Source organism: Ambystoma mexicanum, chromosome 8 (genome assembly GCF_040938575.1).
Source record: "Ambystoma mexicanum isolate Mex_15411 chromosome 8, UKY_AmexF1_1, whole genome shotgun sequence".
In the NCBI taxonomy this organism is placed as follows: domain Eukaryota; kingdom Metazoa; phylum Chordata; class Amphibia; order Caudata; family Ambystomatidae; genus Ambystoma; species Ambystoma mexicanum.
The window spans coordinates 925,749,889-925,776,073 of record NC_090929.1 but is presented as its reverse complement, the minus strand read 5'-3'; the positions used below and the strand labels follow the sequence as shown (position 1 = coordinate 925,776,073).

General features: G+C 43.9%; 1 protein-coding gene across 2 annotated transcripts in view; it reads left to right on the top strand.

The window, feature by feature from the left end:
- NRG3 (neuregulin 3) overlaps positions 1–26,185 on the top strand; it is a 2,179,015-nt gene that overhangs the window by 1,449,396 nt on the left and 703,434 nt on the right. For both annotated transcript variants that reach the window (XM_069610825.1, XM_069610826.1), the window contains exon 3: positions 777–850. In XM_069610825.1, the coding sequence (XP_069466926.1) occupies positions 777–850 (74 nt within the window). The remainder of the gene's footprint in view (positions 1–776; positions 851–26,185) is intronic.

The window sequence follows — 26,185 nt, the reverse complement described above, 5'->3', positions numbered from 1 at the left end:
ACCCAAACTGCTGATGTAAAAAAAAAAAAACACGTCTTTCTCAATGTAGGAAATTTATAAAATATCAATATATCTGCTATGGATACCTTTCTGAAAGAGTGTCATTGTGGGCCTGATTTGCAAACGTTTGTTAATGGGATTGTGCCATTGTAAAACACTTTTTAAAAACAGGCCCTTTGTCTCTTCTTTTCCACTCAGGCAGGATAGGCAATAATAACACGAGCCAAATTCAGTTGTTAAAGATTATCTTTGTGGAGAGAATCATATATTTTTTTTTAGTCTTTGGACATAACCAGATATGTTAGGTTTTTTTGAAACTACAGCAATTATCACATGACCAGGCATACATTTGAACTTGGTGAATCAGAGTTTGGTATTTTGTATTTGTTTACTCACACTGTCTAAATGAAGTTCAATGTTTTTCCACATATCCGTTCGCGTGCTGGTTTGTCTCATCACTTGGGTTTATACCCAGTAAAGCCTGTTCATCTTGTGGAAAGAGTCATCAGTTCTGTACAGTAGTTTTTCATTTTCTCAAAGTCACCGACATGTCCAGGAATAGGTTCACTAACACATACATGTGTTGTCCTAGTTGCTCTCCCTCTCTCCATCTATACAATGATAAATGATGTCACCTGCAGGATAATGGTAGTCTTGCTCTCTCAATGGCTTGAGAGTAGTGTCAATGATTTGTCTGTGATTTGGCATTTGGGAAATTAACTGTCCATGGCCACATTTGTACTGAACCTTTCTGTCATTTGTCTCCTTTTCCTTAGGTGCAAAGAAGGCTACCAAGGAGTCCGCTGTGATCAATTTTTGCCAAAAACAGATTCCATTCTGTCTGATCCAAGTACGTAAACCCTATCATTTCCTCTCTGTAGTCTTTTCTGGAGGCACCCATATTTTTCCCACAGAGGATCATTTGTTTGTGTTGGTCAAGAACTGTTGTGAGCTCCTATCAAATGCTTTCATAAATAATTTGTATCCCACCAGAATGCTACTGACATTTCATAGGTTGTCTGCATGTGAATTGACTAAAGAAAGGCAGGATGAATTGGCAATCATTTGACTTTTAGGACACTCTCCACTGATAACGCAAATAAGAGGATTCCTTTAACTAATAGGCTGCGGTAGGGCGTTTGAAGCACTTTCGCAAAAGCATCATCATGTAGTTTTAAAAATTGCATTATTAATAAAGTGCAGTGAAGAGAAACATGAGACCCACTCGGACAGTGCCTGCATCTAAAAATTTACAAACAAATGACATATTGTTGGCTCATGCACTGGGAGATCAAAAAGCTTAAATCTGCTATCAGAGGGTACATATCAATATGCATTTGCGTAAGAGATTGCAGTGGTAACTATTTCACAAAGTCACAGGTACTCAGTTCATCAGTAAACTCACAACATCTTGCTTATTAATCTGTAATCCAACAAATATCCTCATATTAGCTCCTATTTGGACACATACCCTTTCTTCCCCTATTCTTTTTTCATCTCATTCTGTATGACTTGATTGATCCATCTTTGACCTTTTGCTGCTCAGCCACAGTCTTGCTTTTTTAATTAAACAATTTGACTGTGCTAGAATCCTTGAGTCTTGACCCTTATGTTGTTCCTTAGACTGTCTAAAAATAAATGAAATACAACTGCAGACAGTCTTACATTCTTTTAATTTGTATGCAGAGGAATTCATTGATTGTATGGTCATTAAAGACTTGTATTCAAAATAACAGGAAATACATATAAGATGCGTAGCTAAATTACAAAGCACTCTCTGACAAATCAGACAGCCATACCAATTTGCAAGCTGGCTCAACCACTGTGAGACAATAGAAATACAAATAATTCTGCATTTTACAGAGATGCATACAGAGTTTATAGTAAACCTAAAAGCAAGGTTGTGTGACACAGGAATTCATTAACGACTTGCTAAATATGCATATTGTTATCAGTGATCTTTCACACAGAACAACACCAAGACTCTAAACATCCATCTAAGTCTTAAGGATGATGTTTTGTTGTATCAGCGTGGATGTTCTCTCTCTTTATCTCTTTGCCATCTGTTCATTATCCCAAGTCCAGCACTCCTGCCCACCTCTTCAGAAGAATACAAAGAGTGTTCATTAGGCATTTAGACTCACTGCCTTTGTGCACACCTTTTGCAATAGGCAAATGTGGTAACATGTCGAGTTAAATGTGAGATGTGTTACGTACATGGAAATGATACAAAGTAAGATGACAAGTCAAACCAAGTGCACAACCACAATGTGTGCATGCCAGGCATCTTGGACTATTAAGAATGGTAGATATGCAATTGAAAATCTGCAGGCCAATATGTCTGCAATAGGTTGCTCAAATGTACATGTTAATAGATGACTGCTGAGTGAGGTGTATCTATCATCAATGGTGGTCTGTGTGTTGTTCACATGTGCAGATGTGTTCATCTGAAGGTACATTATTCTCTCCTCTTGCCCAGGCAATGGGATGTCCAACATGATCAGATATTTTTCGAGCCTCTTTATGTTAGATGTGCACGCATCTGGTGTTTATGTTTCTCCTTGTTTAGTTTGTAATCTCTTTGGGAGCAAGAATCATAACTCCTCTGATTGTGAGGTGCGGAAATTGGTCTCATAAGAAAATAAAAAATGGACAGTTCTGAGAGAGTTGTTTTCATCATTTGGCTCAGAACATTTTTGAGCATGTTGCAGCAGGTGGTGAAATAGAGGAAATTCTGTATGTTCCCGATCGAATGGCCATCATAAACGCATTATGACCAAGGGTTTGACTCCTGCATGTTTTTATTTCATTGATATCTGGGAGGTTTCTTCATGCTGGCTATTGCCAGTGTGACTCTTTGAGGTGTGTTTCTCCAGGCAGGGTTGTTTGGTAGCAGAGCTGCTGAGCCCAGAGTTCATAGATCCTGTCCCGTGGGATTACCTTTAGAGTCATGGACCATTTATTCAATACATTGAAATCTGGTTCAGGTTCTGATTTGCTCATGTGTAAAAAAGAAAAAAAAAACGTTGCCTCTTGCTGTCAAATGTATTTTTTGGATAAATGTATTCTTCCCAGCAGTGGTTGCCCAACTGATGTTTTACGAGGCACTTGCCTGTGCTGCACAGTGTATCCCAGAGTCGTGGCATGCAAGTGACACCGAAAGGTATAGACACTATGCTCTAGATTCTGCAGTTAAAGCATCTGGAGGACATTGCAGGAGCTTTCCCCAGAGTGATCATTGTGCCATCCCCCTCAGTGTGTAGCCAGACAATAGGGAATCAGCAGGTGAAACACCTTGAGGAACCCCTGGCCAACATTTGGCTGGGCATACATTGAATTAGCATAACATCTTCCACATCATGACATTTCTGGTGAAAGTGGTTGGGTGTAATATTCCGGGAATTCCCAGTGAAGCAAACCTACTGTACTGAAGTGAATCTGAATAGCATAGGAACATTGCCTACAACAGCAGTAGAGTTTCCCAGGGATTTGCCCGCCTTTGAGCATCAATGATTTTATATTATTCTGTTTGTGCCTTTATCCTGGGTTCAAAACTCTTCAAAAAGGACTTTAGGACCCATACACGTTGAAGTGAAATTCGTTTTCCTATATGTCATAGTATCGTGGCTATGGTTGTTTTCTGATGTCTCTCAAGACTTTGCAACCTTCAGTCCTTTTTGAAGAGTCTACCTTTTTTTAACAATTCCAAAAGATGTATATTTAGCTTGTGCACCTACTCACTAGTCTAAAGCATTTGAGTAAACATGCCATTTACAATTGTTTTTCAACCATGCTCCATAGCTAGAGTCTCTTTTAAAAAACGTTTTGTATCCTTTGCCCTATCAATTTAATGCGAGCATATCAACATATAATGATGTGGCCTACATTGCCATAAAGAGGTGGAGCATTTCGTATTTGTATGTGATATTTAATTTAGAGTTAAGCTAGCGCGGTAACAATTGAGAACTGTGAATGTCATTGAGGGTAACATTGGGTACCATCATATCATGTGTCTCCTCTGTCAGGATGATGAAACTGGTTTCACGTGCGCATTTAATCAATAAAATAAATAATACACATTTTATTTTATTTTGAATTCTTTTACCTGTGGTTAATTACAAATATATGAAATCAAGTTTTCTTCATTCAGTCATTCATTTTTTTCATTTGTATAACACCTTTCACCATAATATGATCCCAAAGCAATGGTGGTTGAAAGCCCTCAGAGGGAACAAAGTCCAAAGTATCAGAACATTGGGAGGTGTTATTATGCGTGTGTGTATTTCGGACATTAAAGTTATAAGGAGATGGCCAGGACCCTACTAGTCACCAATGTCTAAATTGCATGAGAATGGGTGAAAGGAGGTATTCAAGGAGCTAAGCAGGAGGATGTGTGTAAAAGGATAGATGGTTATATGAGTAGCTACAGTTTAAATTTTTGTTGTGAAAGCTACCTGAATTGTTATTGCAGGAGTGCTGCACAACAGTGTTTTGAGTTATATGTGAAAGCAGATGTGTCTGGGTGAAAGACCAAAGAAATATCGAGGCTGAGTACCACAAATGAAATACACCAATCAGGGCTGAAAAGATACAAGTATCTTTTATTACTGTACAGTTTGCAAAGCAAAACAGATAGCTATCTGGCTCCCAACACTGTGTGTACCAGCCGACACAGTGAGGAGAGAGAGTGCTGGACATCTAAACACAGCCAGAAGCAAAGTTCAACATAATGGCTAAGTCTAATCACAGTAAAGAGACACGTTTAACACCATGGCCAACACTGGGTGTGACTGGAGCGGTGCCCTAGCCTTAATCCAGCCTCACAAGGAATAGATTTGGTAGGGTTTTACTGGTGTACAGTAATGGCTGTACTTCCCAACCAGACCACCTTACCGGTTTGATGATATAGGGTGACCCACTGGGCCCTTGTTGGTGAACAGGGACAAACAGGGAGGTGAGCTGCCCAGGAATGAGCTGTCCTTTTCCTTCGGAATTTATCCGGCTCTCACGGCTGCCTTGGGATTCCCAGTTAAACAGGTTTCCTGAAGATCCAGTGGCCAATCAGGTTGGGGGGAGGCAGAACAGGGCCAAGAGTGGGAGAAGGGAGTGAGAGTGAGGAGGGCCAAAGGAAATGCAAATAGACATGCAGTGCAGAGATGGTCAATACAATGCAATCAACATTCAATGCAGCTCCCATGGTTGCGGGTTGGCTCACCTGTAGTGATGTGGCTCCTAGTGTCATGAGGGGCTCACCTGTAGCTTATTGCATGGTGACAGAATGGGGAGAGGGCTACGGCAGCAGAGTGTAATTGGCGCGTTTACTGATGATTTAGTGGCCAGTCAGGTCATGGGGATGTGCGATCAGAGCCCAGAGAGGATGAATAAGGAAGTGCGAGCGAGGAGGACCAAGGGAAAGGAAAATACACATGCGTTGCAGAGATGGTCAATAAAATGAAATCACTTGGATGCTGCTCCTAGTGTCGTATGGGGCTCACCTGTAGTGATGCAACGCCTAAGGTTGTGAGGGGCTCACCTGTAGCTGATTGCATGGCACCAGAATGGGGAGAGGGCTACTATAGCAGGATGGAATGGGCTGGGTTTCCGGAAGACCCAGTGGCCAATCAGGTCACAGGAAGGTGGGATCAGGGCCGAGAGGACAAAGGAGAAGGAAAGTGCACACACAGTGCAGAGATGGTCAGTAAAATGAACAAAAAAAACCTGATACAGATCCTAGTGTGGCGGGGGACTCACCTGTAGCTGGGTGCACAACAGCAGAATGTTGAGAGTGCTATGCTGGCAGAGTTTAATGGGTCTTGTTTCCTGAAGACCCAGTGGACAATCAGGTCAGGGGGAGGCGGAAACAGGGTCAAGAGTGGAAGGAGAAGGAAACGCCAGGGAGGAGGGCCAAAGAAAATGAAAATATGCATGTGATGCAGAGATGTTCAATACAATGAAATCAACACCCTGATGCAGCACCTCGGGCCACGGAGGGGTGGGGGGGATCTCCTGTAAGTGGGTGCATGGCAGCAGAATGGGGGGAGGGGTACCCGACAGAGTGTAATTGGCCAGGTTTCCTGAAGACCCAGTGGCCAATCAGGTTGGGGGAGGAGGGACAGGGTTGAGAGGGGAAAGAGAAGGAAGCATGAGCGAGGAGGGCAAAAGCTGGGTGCCGGAGACTCACCTGTAGCTGGGTGACTGGCGGCAGAATGGGGGGAGGGGTACCCCGACAGAGTGTAATTGGCCAGGTTTCCTGCAGACCCAGTGGCCAATCAGGTTGGGGGGAGGATGGACATGGCTGCGAGGGGAAAGAGAAGGAAGCATGAGCGAGGAGGGCCAAAGCTGGGTGCCGAGGGCTCACCTTTAGCTGGGTGCACAGCACCATAATGTCGAGAGGACTTTGCTGGAGAGTGTAATGGGAGGATTTCCTGAAGACCCAGCAGCCAATCAGGTTGGCGGAAGGTGGAAACAGGGTCGAGAGGGGAAGTATAATAAGCGAGGAGGGCCATATGAAATGAAAATGCACAGGCAGTGCAGAGATGCTCAGCAAGATGCAGCTCCTAGAGTCGCGGGTGCTAACCTGTAGCTGGGGGCACAGCGGGGGACCGGGGAGAGACCTATGCTGCCATAGTGTAATTGGCCAGGTTTCCTGAAGACCCAGCGGCCAATCAGGTCTGTGGGGATGCAGGAACGTGGCCGAGAGGGGAATGAGTAGGAAACGTGTGTGAGGAGGGCCAAAGTAAAATGAAATACACATGCGGTGCAGAGATGGTCAATACAGTTCACATCATCACCCCGATGCAGCTCCTAGGATCACGTGGGGCTCCCCTGTAGCTGGGGGAACGGCAGCAGAATTGATGAAATATATACCATTGCTGATTGTATTCCTTTCCTTTATAAATGCTTCTAAAGAAGTGCAATTGATTGTTTCATTATTTATATATTCAGAATTCGAAATGTTTAACATCCCAGGAATACTGCACTTCAGAGTAAAGACAAGATAAAAAAAAAAACATTCCTCCAAATAACTAAAAATTAAATTCTTAGCAAAAACAAACCAGTCATATATAATGATTGTGCCATGCTCCAAACTACTCCGCAACTCTGCCCTAACACCCTCCGCCCCACTTAAGCTACATAAACAGAAAGTTTCCAGTTCACATTTCCAAATGCACACCCCATATAGAAACAGCATCTCTTCAGAAGTATAAAAACGTGTGCTTTCAGGGGGATGTTTCTATCAGTTCAATCCCTACTCACAGAGATGGAATGTGCATGATACAGGTGGAGGATACAGGAGAGAGCATATGGAATACCACTGACAGGACATTATCTGGATCCAATGGATCCAATGATAGACTTCTGGAGACTAACCATGAACCATCCACATCCGAGTACAGGAACAAAGAAAACACAGTCATGCAATACAGCTTAGCATTTAATGTGTGGCACAATTCTAACAAACTGGGTTTATAAAAAACATTCCCCCGCACACCAACCCACCCCCTATTTTCATCCCAACCCCCTAATGTCCATGTAGGCTTTGTACATTTAATGTGGTAGTGTCAAGTTTCCAGATTCCCCACCCCAGATAGCAGTTACCAAACTCCACATTATGCAAGTATAAGACTAGTACTCGCTGGATGTGTTTTCATAATTGCAAGCTCTACTATAGTTGGAAGACACTAGGAGCTGCACGAGAAGGCATACCATAGATAGGAGTCAGGTCCTCTCCCCAATCTTCCTGAAGTTTTCTTTATGGTTCCACATGTGGCCATGGATCCTCTCCATCTGTGTAAAGGCAGATATATTTTCTGCACATGAATTCTAGACTGAGGACTGATCCACTGCCTTTCCAATTACCAAGTATTAGTTTATTGCCCACCCCAATACATCTCGTGATCTACTGATGCCTTGTCTTCTCACGAAACCCTGCAATGAGCACATCAATGAAGAAGTTAGTATTGTTGTTGAACCATACATCCATTCCGTTGTTGGAAATTATGTTTCCTTTGCCCAGGGATCCAGGAGAAAGGATGGGTTATTTGCCCTAGAATGTATCCTGAATAACTACCTTGTGAATTTGATGAAGGCAAGAAGGGATGAAGAACATTTCACATTGTCAAAGAACAAGGCAATTGCTATGACTTTCTTAACCAATGCCTGGTGTTACAGGCAATACTGTTTCCCGACAGGCAGGTCGTGACCAGTGACTTGCCTGTTGGAGAATGAGCCCATGGTGCTTTCCCCTTTGAACAGAGACTAAGACTCCCCCTTCTGGAAGAGTATCTTTAGTTTGACTTCCAATATACTTTGATTTGTAATATAGTTCCAATCGAAGATTAGTAATTGTATTGGTTTTGTCTTTTAACATGCCTCGTTAGTACCATTGTTTACCAGTCAAAATTAAATTGCCTTAAAGAAATAGTGCTCTCAGAAATATTATTGGCAAAAAAGATGGGCATTAATAAAAAAATATCTTACAAATATTTTTTTTTAAAGTCCCTATGTAAAGTATTGAGAAAATGATGCTCAAACTTTAAAATGGGAAGCACTAGGAGGCATCCATTTTGTGAAATGGAAACCGCCTGTGCTTGCCCTTGTGGCACTAATGAAGCAAAAGCCAGACAGCTAGAGTAAATAAAAGCTACCACTGGGTGGCTTTCGCTTCATTGGTGCCGGAGGAAGGAGACCAGAGACTGTAGGCAGGAAAGCTGCATCTCGGTAAGTGCTAATTTCTTTTTTTTTAAATTAATCACTAGCTGTGTTTTTTTCCTAAGGTTTCCGGGCTGGAGGAGCCTGCAAGAAAACCGCAGCTTTTAAAATGTTGTATTTATGTTTGAAGGTACCGCAAACATAAATACAATGTTGTTGTATTTAAAAACACTGCAGGCTTATTTCTAAGTTTCTCATGCTCCTCTGAGCCGGAGAAGGCCAACAAACTTAGAAGGAAAAACAGCAGTGTTTTTGAAACTCAACAGCATTGTGTTTCTGCCTGTCGTGGCTATCACTTTGGGTCTCCAGGGCTCCCCGGAGACCCATAGTGAAAGCCAAGGTAGGCAGAAACACAACGCGGTTGTGCTTCCATGCCGCAGTGTTTCTGCTTGCAGCAGCTTTCACTTTGGGTCTCGCGGGCTCCACCGGGGAGCCGCAAGCCCCAAAGTGAAAGCCGCTGCAGGCAGAAACACAGCGCGGTTGTGTTTCTATGCCGTGGTGTTTCTGCCTGCCGTGGCTTTCACTTTGGGGCTCGCGGGCTCCCCCGGGAGTCTGCGAGCCCTAAAGTGAAAGCTGCTACAGGCAGAAACACAACACGGGTGTTTTGAAATGCTGCAGTGCTTCTCACTGTGGCAGCTTTCACATGGAGTCTCCTGGGCTCCCCCAACCCTGAGGGAGTCCAGGAGACTCCAAATGAAAGCTGCCACATTCAGAATAACAACGTTGTTGGATTTGTAAATACTGCTGCATTTACAAATCCAACAATGTTGTTATTCTGAATGTGGCAGCTTTCGCTTGGAGTCTCCTGGACTCCCTCAGGGTTGGGGAAGCCCAGGAGACTCCACGTGAAAGCTGCCACAGCCAGAATAATAACGTTGTTGTATTTATGATTTCCGTGGTTTTCCAACCACGGCAATCACAAATACAACAACGTTGTATTTTTAATTGATGCACCTCGGCTTTTTGCCTTCATTTCATGTTTTCCATGTTTCCCTGGGCTTGGGGAGCACCGAAAACATAAAATGAAAGTGAAGGCAGCCTCCTCAGCTCTGCTCTGGCTGCAGTAAGCAAAAGCTCCCCGTAGGGGGCTTTTGCTGCTTGTTCAGTGCCGCCAGGACAGAGCTGAGGAGGCTGCCTGAAATCATAAAATGGATGCTCCCGTGTAAACACTTTGAGCCTTGTTTGCTCAAAGTGTTCACATAGGAACGTTCATTCATTTTAGAAAATAATATCTCTGAGCACACTATTCCTTTAATACTCACAGTTTATATCTTCAGTGTGTAGCCATTACATTTGTGGAGGGGGAGTTCTTGACATGCACATTGGCAACCTTTTTGGCTCCCTTGAAATTTGAGATGCTGTACTTGTGCTCCCTGGTTCAGTAATCACAGGAGCAGTGCAGTAAAATGAAAGCATAAGGAATGTTGGTGACCACCACACTCACTTTTAATAGTTCTTATGATTGTTCCCTCCAGTGATCTCCTGTATGCTCCCCTAAGGGGCTTCTATTTCAGTTAATGACTATATAATACACATAAAGTATGACATTCCTTTGAATAACATTTTTTGGGTATGTGATTGAAATCTGATGCAATATATGGGCACATGAGGCCTCCCCCTACAGGTGAAGACTGTCCCACTCTTGAGAGGCGTTCAATGTCATGATCTAGCCTAGACATATGTAGCGGCACTTGACATACGTTAGCAGTAACTGGGCTGCTCATAGCATTTGATCCCAAGCATAAGAAATATTAACTGGGATTAAATGTAATTTCGGGGATGCTGGACCCTGGATTTAACATATGATAATAGCAAATGTGCATGTGATGCCACATCGTCAATGTTGTTACTTTACCAGGAATGTGATTCATAAAGAGGGAGAACTGGGGTACTTTAGTCTGCACTTGGCATGTGATGGCAGCGCTTTTTTTTTGTATATAATCTCTTTATATAGCATACGAATCTAAACATTTAAAAGCTAGCAGTATCAAATATATGATGTCACATGATGAAATATTATTGCAGTACCAAAGAATCTGGGCCACACAATAACTATACAGGACTTGTGCAGCTATTGTTGGCAAACCATGTCAGTAACTTGCAATATCGGGCTCTACTGGCATCTGAAAAAAGTACCATTGTCCTTTAATGGTTCTTCTGGGTGGACCTCTATTTTATCATAATCCCTACAAGGACATGTGAAGACGTCCCTCTCGTTATAACTTGGTTGTCTGAAAAAGCAAATCATTGTGTGTTTAATTATCTTCTGATTAAGTTATTTTTTGCAAAAATACTTCCTGTGGTGTCATTCGGGCTAAGGGATGTAATATCACTTCTCATAATCCTTTGAGTAATACCAGGTATGGACCATCGCTTTCTGTAATCCCAATGGGATCAATTTCATTGGACACCTCTTCTTCTAACTTCATTGGTTGTTTAATGTCACATGCACTACCACAGGCACTTTGCTGAATGTATGTCCCTATGTGGAATTTATATATGTTATTTTTTAAGATTGAGGATCAAGATTATTCAGTGTAGCGCAGCATGCTTTTAAAAAACTAACGCCACTCACTGTAGTTATGCTGACATGTGAAGAATTGAAGAACCCACAGGAGCACATTGCCAAGGATTTTCTGGTTGAAATCCACAATGGAAATACATGTCTTCCATTCTTTCTTTTCTTGAAAGAAGTAATATTTTAAAAATCCAATCCATCTGCAACCTATTAGTGTATGCAAAACAGAGAACATATATTTGTGGCACACAATTACTCCTACTATAAAGAACATTTTGTATAAGCTCTGTGCAATGCTGCGGCTGAGTAAGCATGTTTATTAACATCACTATTTATGTATTTATTCATTTAGTTATTTATTTAGAAGAGGAACAATATTCTTTTGATCACAATAGTACTAACAATAGTTACATCAAATTTGACGGGAAGCGGTGAGCTTCTTTCAATGGGGTGAGGTTGAGGAACATGCGGACGAGGTTGTGGCGGAGAGTAAATGGAACAGTCGCAGAGGACAATACATAAGTGGCCATACATAGATTAAGGACAACCAACATTGGACATGTTTAAATGTAGGTAGGCGGAACAGGCAGCTGTGCTCAGATTGTGACCATTGTGGTTGAAGTGCTACAGTAAAGGCAGAGGAATTGAGGGACAGAGGCACGTTAGAGCAAATGGAAGCATGTTAGGAAACACGTAAATTAGCCAGAAGATGAGAGGTAGGTTAAGAGGGTAACTCGGAGGTGAGGAGGTTTGCTTTTAGTTTGGTTTTGAACAAATCTGTGTGGCCTGTTTTTTCAGATGTCCCGGGGAAGAAAATTCCATGTTAGTGGAGCAAGAAGAGCAGAAGCGAGAGGAAGCACAGGAAGGGGGCAAGGCGCCAAAACAGTAATCGAAGAGGCAGATCAGAGTTTATGAGAAGGCTCAGACAATTGGATAGAGGAGGATAGATACAGTGGTTCCTTACTATCGATAGATTTGTGAACCAGGAGAATGTATTAATTTATTGAACATTCATGATATGATATATTTTATTTGTATCACGCTCATACACAAGTGTTTCAGGGTGCGACGTGGCAAAACACGATCTTACTAGGCCCAGAGAGGGAAGTGGGAAAGTGCATGGGGGATGGGAGAACTGGAAAGTGCTAAGCAAGGGATAAAAACAACAACTGATAGTGCAGCCAGCAGGGTGGCAAGTGCAGGGTTTAACACACAGACAAGGGGTGTCTGATAACTGCAGGTAATGGGACTGTAGGGTTACAGATACAGACCCAAGTGCAGTGTTTTCAGGAGGCAGTGCCGGTGAGTGAATGGGCCAGCAGGGACCCGGGCCCGAAGTCAGAGTGTAATCAGGTGCAGGGTCCCGAAGCTGACAGATCAGCAGGGGAGAGGAAGAGCAAAGGCAGAAAGAAAGATGAAGGTATTGAGGTGCTTCCGGAACCAAAGATGGTTTGCCTCAAGTTTTAGAGTGGCAGGGAGTCTGTTCCAGAGGGAGGCCCCAGCCAAGGAATGAGATCTACCACCAAATCATTGCTTGGAGAAGCGACTGACCGTGCGGGAGTTGGAGGTGGAGGAGCGAAGAGTTTGAGTGGGAAGGTATTTATGGCGGGAGAATTGAAGGTATTTTGTACCCACGCCCAAGAAAGCCTTCTGGACGATGCAAAGGATCTTGAATTTAATCCTTGCAGCCACTGGGAGCCCACAAAGAGATTTCAGGGCTGGAGAGATATGATCCCATGGCATGAGGCCAAGGACAAGTCTCACAGTCCTGTTCTGGATGAGTTGCAGAGGGCAGAGAGTAGAAGCAGGCAGATTTACAAAGAGGCTGTTGCAATAGTCAAGCCTAGAGACAACCAGAACTCGAAAAACAGTAAGCTTCTTGGGGAAGGAGAGGAAAGGAAGAATACATCTGAGGAGGTGTAGTTGGTAGTTTGACTTCTTGGAAACATCAGAGATGTGAGGAGAAAAGGAGAGTGTGGAGCCGAAGATGACCCCGAGGTTCTTAGACTCACAGGTGGGAGCAGGAAGAGGGCCAAGGAAGGCCGTCCAGAGAGTGACAAGAAAGGAGGGTGCAGGTGTGCCGATGAGGAGAATCTCAGTCTTCTTGGCATTAAGGCAGAGATCATTGATGGCACACCACTCCTGGATAGTGGAAAGGCAGTCAGAGATGAAAGAAGTAGAGGAGGTGGCGGAGAGAAGCTTGAAGATGAGTTGAGTGTCATCCGCATAGCACTGAAAGTTGGAGCAAAGTGTGTCAATGCGGTGGGCAAGGGATGTCAGGTGTTGGTTGAATGGCCAGGGAGAGAGGTTAGACCCTTGGGGAACACACCCATAGAGAGTGAGATAGAGGAAAGGAAGGACCCAAGGTTGACCGGGGAGGATTGATCAGAGAGGAATGAGTTCAGCCAGGCCATGGCCTGAGCAGTGATACCCAGGTTGTCACAGAGACGGTTGAGCAGGAATGTCGTAACTAAGGGGTGTGAGTGATGTCGACACTCTCCCCCGAACCACAGAAGCTGAATGAAGTCAACCCTCCACCCGTGGTTGGCACAGTACCTGATTATTACCACAGAATACCACGTGGCAGCCAGTGGGGGGAAGAGGGTTAGGGAGAGGTTGTGGACAGGGAAGGGAGTATAGGATCACCGGAAAGAGGTTAAGGAAACACCTAGTGTGGATAGGACCGGGGAAGCAACAGGAAAAAACCATACTCTATCTAGTACCTTGGTAACATAGCAGAGAGCCAAACTCTACTTCCAGTAACAACCTAAACCTCTTAATACAGCTCTCAATGTACTGGTTCCTGACCACACATTTATATAGTATCCCTTGATACAGGCACACACTTGGCATGGACTACATGTAAGCAAGCAGGATGAAACAAATAAATGGGAATAGTTCCCAACATGAAAAAAACCATCACACATGGCCCATAGGGCAAGCTTTTACATATTTACATGACATATAAACAAAACAGTGGTAGACACGTATCAAAACACATCCCTGGGACTGTCATGGTTTGTCTCCCCCCTGCATATTCAGTTCAATGCACTGGAGACACTGCGCTTCGAGAGCGTTTACCATACTCCAAACGCCTGCATTAATGAAAACCAAAACTAAGCGCCAGAGATACTTGTCCTGTGTTGCTGGACTTGCGCATAACCCCTGTACCACAGACTGCCCCAAAATGCCAGTCAAAGTTCTGCCTTATACGTTCATAGCAAACCAGTACATGAACAAAAAACAGCAGCGTTTTGCATAATAAGTAAATGCAGCACTTATCTGTCATCAGGGAAGCTCGCAAGCCTTCCCGGATGTAATGTTTAGTAGCCTGTAACAGCAGCGCGAGTCTGTTATTCCCCGCTGCAAAAGGAACATGTTGTTTTCAAGGAGACCGAGCAACCAGCGTGAAAGTTTCCAGCATTATACTTCTGTCGCCATCGGGATGCATGCAGGAAATCCAATGAATATGGCCCAGCGAGTGTCAGCGGTCTCCTAATCCTCCGGCATGGCTTCGCCCCGTAATTCAGAATAAGCCACACCTGCCGTGCACTGTTGGCCCTTGATAAGCTGTACTAATGAGTGTCAGCTGACCACACGCGCGCACGGCACAAACTACAAAATGCCTCAAGGAATGCTGGGCAATGTAGTCCATGTACGGAGATACCGTCTCCTGATGCCCTTTCTCCTCCATCCCAGATTCCTAACAAGGAAGACACTTAAACAAGCAGACAGTGTTTCAAAGTGCCAAGAGAAGACATTTCACTCTGACCCTGTTTTCCATCATAAGCCATTGCACATGGTATGACGAAGTAGGTTTGAAGTGAGAGAGTTTAAAGAGAGTCCTGGTAGTTAGTTTAATGATTTTGTTGAGAAAACATTTAGAATAGTTGGGGAGACCCAAGTGGATGCTGGTGCTATAGTCCAGTTTACAGAAGACAAGAAAAAAGGTTTTGAAGGAAAGGATGTACCTGATTGAATTTCCTAATATGTAGTAGGTTGAAGCTGTTGTAGTTTTAATGTATAAGTTTAATAATTTTTTATAACAACAAAGAGGTATCTAAGTGCGGCCCGGGATTCAATCCTGTGTTGCTCCACATTGCCTTGCTTTAAAGACAAGTGTTTTGTCATTGAGCTATACTACCCAAGCCAAGGGCATTGAATAAGGAGAATCATGAGCATCATATGGTTATATGTTCCACCAAACTGTCTTGTTAACCAGTTTGCTTTCTTCAGCATTGTGTTTAATTAGTTGCAATCATTTGGTCCATTATCTTTGGGCCTCAAGCGTACTCCTGTATATGTTATTGAACGTAAGGGATGCATAGCATTGCATTGCTGCCCAAACACCCCAAAAGTACTGAATATATCATTGCAGGGAAATCAGAGATATAATTAAACTGAGAAGCTGAACGACAGGGAGAAATCCGAAGATAATCTTCCATTTATTTGGGCTGTTTATAGGTTGGTTCTGTAAAAATACAGATTCACAAGTGCATTATCTTTGTGAAGTGCACTCTTGTCAGGATGATTAGCAGTTGCAAGAACAAAAGAACAGCCTGCTGACCAATGGATTGTTCCCCATCTAATGTAAAGTTTGCTATATATCAAGCAAAGACCTTGATATGGCTCCAGGATCAAGCAAGGGTCTCTTATAAAGATCTCTGATTGGTCCTCAGAAGCACCTGCAGACGTGTCCACCTATATCTCCAACGCAGAATTCATCAGCAAGCCTCTACTCACCTTGTGATTGCATCAGATGTCAATGTCCTCACCATCCCATTGGCATGGCCCTGGCCCAGTTGAGACTGGCACGTCTCCAACTCAGGGCACAAGTCAGAAATGCACTTGCTACTGCCCTGTCCAAATATCCCTGCACTTCCAAGCGTTGATCGGATCATTCCTCTTCCAATCAATGTGCTCCTTGGAGTGATGATTGGTACACTCCAACATCTCAAAGAAGCTGCATCGGCATTGAACATCTCACACTGCCCTTAGAACTGCTCTGGAGAGCCGTAAGACTCCTCATATTGGTGCTCTATCTGTCCGCTTGGAAGCACAGCTGCTGCATAAGCCTTGGCACGAGGGAAGTGTTTAACAGCCCAACTAGGTTACAGCTGCTAGCACCAAGAGCCAATGAAGTGTGCAGTTAACACCATAAACATGAATGAATAAATAAATAAATAAAATCAACTTGTCTGCAGGCTGACCTTGAGTTCAATAACCTTTGTTCGGAAGCATGGGGTCGTAGGAGAAAGTGAAATGCGAAAACATCGAATCACGTGTTGATAATGTGTTTCACATTTTCTTGGCATAGTGCGGCTTTACAATGGTCTGAATTTCTCGCAGATCTCAAATAAGTAGCTGGAGTGGAAGACGGCAAACAGCCTCACTGCACACAGTGTTGACTCATCACTCAGGAAAGGCAGGCCAGGCTCCCCAGACTGCTAGTATCATCTCACAATGGCACACATTGCATGTGTCTACCCATGGAACAAGCGTGACGTATGTGCTGCTCCCCAGAAGATGGGGCCATCAATCTTGGTAAGTGGATTACCAAACCAGAATGCTGGAAATTCAGCCATTAAAGAAGCTTCGGAATAAATGACGACGTTGTATATTTTCAATCGTGTGAGTTGGCAACAAAAGCTGTACCCTGAGGACCAATAATTGATCTGTGGATACCTTCATATAAAATTCACATTTTCCAAACTGCTCATGAGTTATTATTGTTAGTTGGTTGCATTTAAACAGCCCTTATTTGATGTCGGCATTGCTCTGAGTTGTCCTATTAAAATATAATTAGACAGGCATCATGAAGTACTGCAAATATTACATTCCAAAATAATGTGGTGCATTTGTGGCATTGTGCCATCCAAAGGCGGTACTCATACTCAGTGTGGCCCAAACTTTACTTGAACTAGCTTCTGATGTGTGTCCTTATATCATGTGTTCTAGCATGTTGCGGGCATGGGAGCTAGGCCATTAAGTAACTTCCTTTGATTAGGTAAGCTTGAGAGTGCGTGTATATTGGATCAGGGGTTGTAGCTGCTCTTGATCGCGACATCACATATAATCTTTAAGCAATCCAACCTGTGTATTGCCTTTCCTGTACTTAAAATAGTAATCTACTTGATACATTGCTCACTAATGTTGGTTGTTCTGGCAAATGCAGGACTGGGGGATCAGCAAAGCAGATCCTAGAGGATTTCCAGGTGGGTAATAGATCTCATGTCTGAGTTGGTCCCGTTGGAGAACTCAGAGCTGGCTGCAGCAGGTCTGTGCCCTTCCCCCCAACCTGTTTACACTATTCTTGAATGTCCCAGATAAATATCTAAGGAATATCAGTTTGGATGTGTCCTCTGGGAACAGGAAAGAGGTGTTTCCCCTGCTCTCTTCACTCACATTACGCTTCTATTGGCATTGACAGAACTAGATACTTATTCTTCGCTACATGCATTCGTTTTTTGTTATACCTCAAGGATCTGCTGAGAAACATTAAGAAATGTCAAGGTCATACTTGCTGGAAATATGTTATTATTCGGACCACGATTTGGAAGCTCACTGTTCTTAGCTGTCCAGATTGGAAAATCTATTGCTCTGGCTCAAGTAGTGCTTTAGGGCCTCTAGTTTCTGATGCAGTTTGGTGGATTGTGTATTTTAGTTTATCAGTTAAAGCCATATGCATCTGTATTGTGCACTGCAAAATACGGGCACGTGCCAAATGATCCACTCAAAGTACCAGCAACAATAATTATGTTTCTGACTCTTGGCAGCAGCAACCTTATGGGTCTGTCTGATTTCCTTAGCGATGGAACTGGATGTGTGACCTATCAAAGAACTTATGGCACCTATTCGGTGCTGTGATTCAACCTCCCTTTAACGGAACCCTCATGCTCCAGCCCAGAAGGCACAATTCAGGGATTTTTTTTTCCCTGGAACTGTGCAAGACCATACACAAATGTATGCATGTAAGGGAAGGGAAGGGATATTTGAGTTGAGGTTGAGGAGTTTTTTTAGGATCTTCCTCTTTTATTTCCTGTATATGTTACACCCATTATTTTGGCCCTTTAGAGCACATCCACAACATACTGGCTTCTCTTAGGCAGGGATCTCAGTCAATCATTATCTGTCTGCCTATCCCTTTTTGAACCAAATCTTTGTTGAGCCGGCCTTGCCTTGCTCTCGTCCCATTTTCTCAAATTCAGGCAAGCTGTCACTCACGTTGCCGTGTTTTATGACTATGCTATTTTATGAAATGACATTTTCTGTTGTGATGTTAATATGTGGTTTGCAATACATCATATTTACTATTTTGTAACCCAGGCATAAATCATGATGGAAATTAAGGTTTGTTTTAAAGTCATTTTTAAATTAATACAAGGGATATTGACCCATTACCAGTGAGTCATTCAATCCCCTGCAATAAGTACAGGGGTGAAGCTCAGTCTTAAACATCATTTATTATTTACATACTTGAAATAGCTACATGCAGTTTCAAAATCTGCCACTCTGTCGTGGATAATGCATGCACTTTGTAAGCATCAAATGCACTTTCCAGCTGTGACATTTATGTCACAAAAATATTGACAAAAGGTCACATTATTTTAGCGTTATTAAGACAGAGTACACCAGTAGAATCACAATACACTCTGGGAATTAATACCTCTGTAACCTTTTAACTTCAATTAGCATTCCCCCTCAAACACTGTACAGGAGGAGACTGTGCGAACGTTTGCGACTTCATTATGTTTCGGCAATTTCAAGTGCACTGACTTCAACTGTACTGTACATTAGTACCCAGCACGCTCTGTCCACTGGAAATACTACACGTCGATTTCCTCTTTTCCGAGCCATACCACACGGTATTCCCATGGACGTATGAGCGTCCCAATGTTTGTTCACGGCGGGGGGGGGGTCTCAGCCTCTTAGAGAATGAGGAGGCTCGAAATGGGGCAATCCCCGCTCGGAGCCTCCTCAAGGCTGGAGGCTGCCTTCGTCCCCTGCCGGGGACTCAGGTACGTTTTTTTTCCCCCTCCACCCCATCCCCTGCAAACTATCCCCTCCCTGCCCTCCCAACACCACTTCTTTTTTCTTTTTCTCGGGAGCGAACACGCTGGGAACACGTCTGTTCCCAGCGGGTTTTATTGCCACAATATGGCTGCAAACTCTTTGGGAAATGTGTGGTAATACAAGATGCTCCTAAAATAACCGAAAAGCAAGAAAACACATGAAACCATATTAACATCACTACGTGTCACTCTTAGCTTTCATTGCAAACATTCTTGCGTGGGAAGTGACTGAACGCACAATGTGTTTGATCCCCTGCGCTTACTGATGCAGGATGCGTCCCTCAAAAAGGAATGTTCACAGATAGAGCATCTACAACATTTCCAAATGCAGCTAAATCTGCAAGTTCCAACACAGAGTGTTTACTGAAATGACACTGGACAAGTGGAGCTCTTTGACTGAGTGCATTAGGCTCTGACAAGTAGCTCCAAATGATGGAACCCTTGTCGCTTTCAATCTCTGAGTTGTGTCGTCTTCTCTCATTCCAGAGCCGCATTATCCACCTCCTTCATCCCTGGGACTCTGTTAGCAAAGTGCAATCTCTCTCCAAAGTGCATGTACAATAAATACACCCGTCACCTCTTTTTTCCCCACGGTATGGGAGGCAATGATCCCATGATGCATTTCCCTTTCATTGGAGGCAGACATATGCACCAAAATGGTCTACTTATTTCAGACCCATTTATATATGTATCTGCAAAGTGTGTGATTATCTTATGGAGGTGCCAAATGCCCCCCGCCCCGTCTTTTCTGGTGGACTAGTACTGCACTCTCCCGTGGATACCATTAATGATTTTGTCCCACTACGCCCTACCAACCCACCCCACCATCTATCTTTACCTTACAGAGCCGCAGGAGCGCCAGGGGACCACTCTGGTGGTGATAGTGTGTGGTATAAATATCTTTTAACATTAACATTAACTACTCAACATGCGAAACATAATGCTGTAGTGACAGCTGTTTCTTTGGATATGACCTTAGCTTTTCTTTCTTGCATTACCTATGTGTCTGACTCCCTCATTCTCTGTTCTCGTGGCTAAGTGAAGCAACTTGATGTAATGTAAAGCTCCCTTTTCCTCCTACTTGTACAAACACATTATTTTAACAAGGTGATTACTGTTCTTTCCTGTGTGTTCTTTGTGCCTGCCATCTTTTTAAATATTGCTTAGGGTTCTCTCCACCCCTCATCAGCACACGCATTTTCGCCCATTGTGCTTTGTTGTTGATGTATGTTCCTTCTTTTAAATGTTAATCTATTGTTTATCTTTTTTTAAATTCAATTTGTCTATGCTCAGGACTAATTCCTTATTTTTCCCGTGATCACGTTACAGGGCAAATGACTGGCTGGATAGAAAGCCATTCGTCAGGTTGTCAGGATGTCTGCTATGGTCTTGACAGACATTATGGATAGCAATTTTTTGGCAGATTACTTCAGTGGAGAATATGGTAAAAGCTTGAATTTTCTGACCCAAAGACATTTGCCTTTTATTCACAGTACAAAGATGTCCTTCGACAATTAAGGCAGACTTTAATTTGGGGTGCCCATCTATGAAGGAAGCACATACCTTAGGGTGATGTCAGTTTTCTTTTTTACAGTCAGGACAAGAGGTTAGAGCTTCTCCCTGACAGGCAACTAACTCATAGTGTTAAAGCTCGTACAGCCTATTTCAAGACACATGTGGTAGACTTTATTGCGCCGAGTATTACCAACTAAGGTTTGTTATTATGGGTGTTGGAAGAGTACAAACACATCATAGCTGAAGGGATCTGATTCTCAGTTAAATAATTAAATTAACCACTTCCATAAAATAGAGGGTATCATCAGTGCCAGTACTCCCTTTTAATTATGCATTTAATCCTCTTTTATAGTATTAAACTAATTCAATAGTTTATGGGTGCTAGTACAGACTGATCTTGGATTAAGTTAAATCTATGCAAAATTCACACAACGACCTTCAACTTTTAATGTGTTTATGGCTTTCGCCTCAATCAAGTTGCAATCGTTCACTCCATCATCTCTGCAATGCATTTAACAAACGCAATTCAATTGATAATGATTGGGACATTTAGAAGCAGACTTGTATCTGTACAGACTGGACAGGACCTTCACTACAGCAATAGCACTGTCTGGCAGGCAGCTGTACTGACGTATTGGCAACTTGTGTCTCCATTGCCTAGTCAGTTACAAACCTGTCATAGATTGGCTAAGAAAAAAACAAACTTTTAAGGACTCTTTTCAATGATGACAGTGTGAGTTGGATTGTGGGAATTCTGCTTTAAGCGCTGTGGCAGGATTGCAGTATAGAAGGAGAGTGTTAGTTAGGTTATAAGACTGAGAGTCAGATATTAGTGTTCAATCAAACATCATGTCAGTTCCAAGATAGGGCAAACGTCAGTGTCATTCCGAGTCCATCCATGGCTTAGGTTGCATGTTTGGCTAGCAAATGGAGGTCACGGATGGTCAGGGGCATTGTTGATATTTGGTGAGTAGAATATCTGTGTCTCTGGGGCCAATTCTGGTTCTCTGTTGCCTCTTGGTTGGTGCCTACATCGGCAGTTATTGGCTATTGTTTTATTTGTGAGATCAATCAGTGATATATTAGTGTGGAGACTGCTATGTGTCCTGATTGAATGCTGTGTAAAGTGAGTCAATGGACACTTTCACTAGTCCCTGTGACATTGAGAACGCGCAAGTGCATGGAAGAGGGGGAGGGGGAGAAGTGCATGGAAGGGGGAACAAAAGCAGAGTGCGGAGCGAGAAGGAAAAAGCATAAACAATGATACATTAATAAATAAAAGGCAACAAACAATGGGAGTGCAGCCAGCAAGTGGCAAGTGCTGGGTTTAAGGCAGCAGGATGGGTCGGTCTGGCAAGTGCAGAAAGAAAAAAAGGGGGCACTGCATGGGTACAGATACAGACCCCAGTGCAAGGGGTGGCACGGAGGCAGTGATATGATATGATATGATATGGCATTTATAACGCGCCTATACACAAGTGTTTCAAGGCGCGACGAGGCAGGGGGGGCAAGGGGAGAACAGACAGCGATCCTACTAGGCCAGGTGTCATTCAGATCACGCAAGTGCAAGGGTAGGGGGACTGGGAAAAGTGCAAAGGGAAGGGGAGAGGGGAAGTGCAGTACATGGTTAGTAGAATACAAGATAAGTAATAGGGCCAGCTGGTGGCAAGTGCAAGGAGAGTGCAATATATGGTTAGTAGAATACAAGATAAATAACAGCGACCAAAAACATCACAAAAGAACATAAGGTCCAGATTTCAGCAACGTAAAGGGTATGTTAGCAATTACATGTAGACTCTTACATTTCATTTACATTCCGGCCACAGGTCTGTGTTGTACAAAAGTCTTATTGTGCGTTCTCCCACTTTTCCCAGATTTTCCCCGCTTTCCCAGGACATCCTCTGGCCGCATATACTCTTCGCTCCATCGCAATGCATGCATCTACATCATCTATCCATTGTGCATGCTCAGGGGTTACACCCGAACCCCATAGCTTGGCAATGTTGCATTTGATCAGTGCCATGGTGGTTGCAAACAGTAGCTTATCAGTGCGAGACATCTCACCCTCGTCCTCGACACCCAGCAACATCAATTTCGGATCTCTGGGCACGATCCGACCCAGTACCTTAGTAAGTGTGTCACAGCAGCGTTGCCAGTATAGCGTGATGTGCGGACAGTCCCATATGATGTGGAAAAATGGTGCCCTCTTCCTGACGGCAGGGCAGGCAATTCGGGTCTGTGGTTTTACCCCATCGGTACAATGCGACCCTTGGATAGTAAATTCTATGCCGGATTTTGAGCTGGACAAGGTGTAATCTGGCCGAAATGGCAGTTTCTCTCGGGTACATTAGGATCGTTATCCAGTCTTCAGGCAGTATCTCTCCCACATCCCTTTCCCACTTAGACTTTAGACTCAATGTGTTTATGTTTATGTTTATGTTTATTAATTTGTATTGTGCTCCAGGTACCCAAAGGCTTATGGGCGCAGACAACAAGCAAACAAACAATACAAAACATATCTTACATGAGGCAACAACGCAAGCATATCATATATCAAAGACAGAAGACAGCACGTCCAACTATAAGAGACAAGAGAGTGAGGAGATCTCCTTAACCGAGTAAATGATCAAATGACCAGATTAAAGCATGAGGATCCCCTCGGGATGTATCTGCATAGTCTTAGTAAAGTAGGTAGCGAACTAGACCCACACCCCACTAGGACACAGTCCTTATTGCCATTCATGTTCCAGTCTTTCAAGTCCATCCTACGGAGGATTTTTAGATCCGAAAGTCTGACCACACCTGGCCCCGTCCTCTGTCTTAGCCAGGCTAGGACTTTAAGCCTCAGAGCTTCTTTGGGCTCATGGTCATTAACCTTGCTGATATTGGTAATGATGAAGTTCCTCTGGTCTGAGACAAAATCGTGGATGTTGGTGTCTTCTATTATGGGCATCTGGCATTTTCTGATACACAGGTTCTGGGAAGAGCCTGGCTTAAAAAGGGCCTTCATCTGTAGCAGAGGTTTGGAAGCTTCTTGGCATGGTTTCTGCGCCGCTACTATGATGGCAGCAGAAGGTTCCAAGATAGAGTTGACGATGTTTAGCTTTGTAGTTATGCTCTTTTTATTGATCGAGGGACTGTGCAAAGCCAACACTTCCTTACTACGGTAGTTGTCCGATTGTGAGGCTTTATCTATTAACTCTTTTTGAGCTTTAAGTTGACAGGGTTTATCCAGGTTACCTGTCTGAGTCCCAACACTACAACAGAGGGAGTTATTAGTTTGAGAGGCTCTATTCTTACTCAATGAGCTTGGAGCCACAACCAATTTGCTCAATGAGTCGACTAAAAGTCCAATATCAAAAGGGCTTGTACACAGCATCAGCTCCTTGGCAATGCTAGCCATGAAGTCCGGCCAGTGATCTAGTACAGATTGATCTAGGGATAAGGGAGGGGATTCCATCTCCTCCTGCGGGACATCAATAGGAGACTTAAAGTGCTCCTTACCATTTCCTAAAGGATTCTCACATGTGTCCGGGCCTGCCTGTCCTATTTCTATTTCAGTCGAATTTATATGGACTTTATCACTACACACTGGGTGGGGGCAGGACTGCTCCCTAATCCTAGGGCGTAACTTGTGGTCACTCCCCTTTCCCCTAGTGGCCATGAAGCAAGGTATCCCTTTTAGATTGGTATCCCTTACAGATTGGAGCTGAGACAATATGCCAGCAGGGGGGGCCAGCTAAGCGTGCATGCAGCCTTTCTCTCCCGGGGTCCGCGCGAAAAAAGCAAACGGGAGACCGCACACCTCCTCTCCAACTGACTCACACTTCCCCCGCTAAGCAGCCTGAAATGGGAAGGGCAATCGTGGGCTGAGCACAGCGAAGAATACCGATGGTGCTCGAAGCTCAAAGCAGAGCCTGAGCATCGAGCCTTGCGTGTACCTCTGATACTCACTCGGCTGCTGTTTTAGGTCTGTGATGGCAGCAATTACGAGGCGTACGTGCAAGGTGGAACTTCCAGTTTCCCTGGGCGTAGTTTCTCGTTACTGTCAGCTCTGACGGCCCCCGACCGCATCTGCAACCTCCACCTGGAGCTACACGAAGTTGCAGCCGACAACCGACACGCCTGCTGGATCACACTGATTCGAGGAAAGGACCTAGAATTGACAGGAATAGTGGACGTCAAGCCACACGGCCGTAGCCGCCGCTTCCGACATCCAACAACATGGCAGTGTCCAGTGTGGCAAATGAGGTGAGAACATTATATATCACCGAGGTGATTTTGTTGTCTATGCTATCTAGGACCAGGTTCCTCTCTATAGGGGTGCAGTCTGTCATGTCACGCAAGTCAGGCAAGTGCCGCTGTAGGGCATGACTTAATTGTGTATGTCGGTATCGGTCATTGAAAGGGAGGTTGAACTCATCCACCAACCCCTCAAATGGCACAATTCCCCCATCCCGAATCACATCCCCCACATTTGTTATTCCCGCAGTTATCCAATTCTGCCATTTCGGGAGCCTGTCCAGCTCAGGGATATGTTTATTTGCCCACAGTGGCTGTACCGGTGTGGTTTTCCCTTCCCAGTTTATATGTTTATGTGCCTCTGCCCAGATTAGTGTCCGGTGAGCAGCCATTGTTTTGGTGGTGTTGGTATTAGTTTTCCGGTATAGGGACTCTAGAGGGGTTATGGTCGCTCCATCTAGGGTGTCGGATTTAATGTGAGGTAGCGAGGGATTGCCGTGTAATAGGTCATGTATTACTGCCATCTGACTCGCCCAATAGTACGTCTGTATACGCGGCAATCCTATGCCTCCCTCCCAGATGGAATGCTGCAGGGTGTGGAGCACTATTCTCGGGTGTCCATTGTTCCAAAGGAGTTTCCAGCGGATTCTGTCGATACTGTGAAACTCCCGTCTGGGGATGTGTAACGGGGCATTTTGGAGTATGTACAGAAATCTAGTCAGTGCCATCATTTTAAATAGTGCTGCTCTCCCCAGTAGGGTCAGTGGAAGGGCGTTCCAAAGTTTGACGTCCTCTGCAAAGCGGTTTATGATTGGGTGGAGGTTTTTCTCTACGTAATCGTTTAAGTTTGTTGTTATCTGAACCCCCAGGTATCGAAATTGGTTAACTTCTATACAAAAGGGGCAGTTCTGTATCCCTATGCTACCCATCTCTTTCAATGGAAACAGTATGGATTTCGACCAGTTTACCTTCAAACCACTAAAAGATTTGTATTCCTTCAGTAAGCGTATTACTGTAGGACAAGAGGTTATGGGGTCTGATAGATACAGGAGCAGGTCATCTGCATATATTGAGACCTTATCCTCCCAATCATCTGTCCACCGGAAACCCTTCCACATGTGTGATT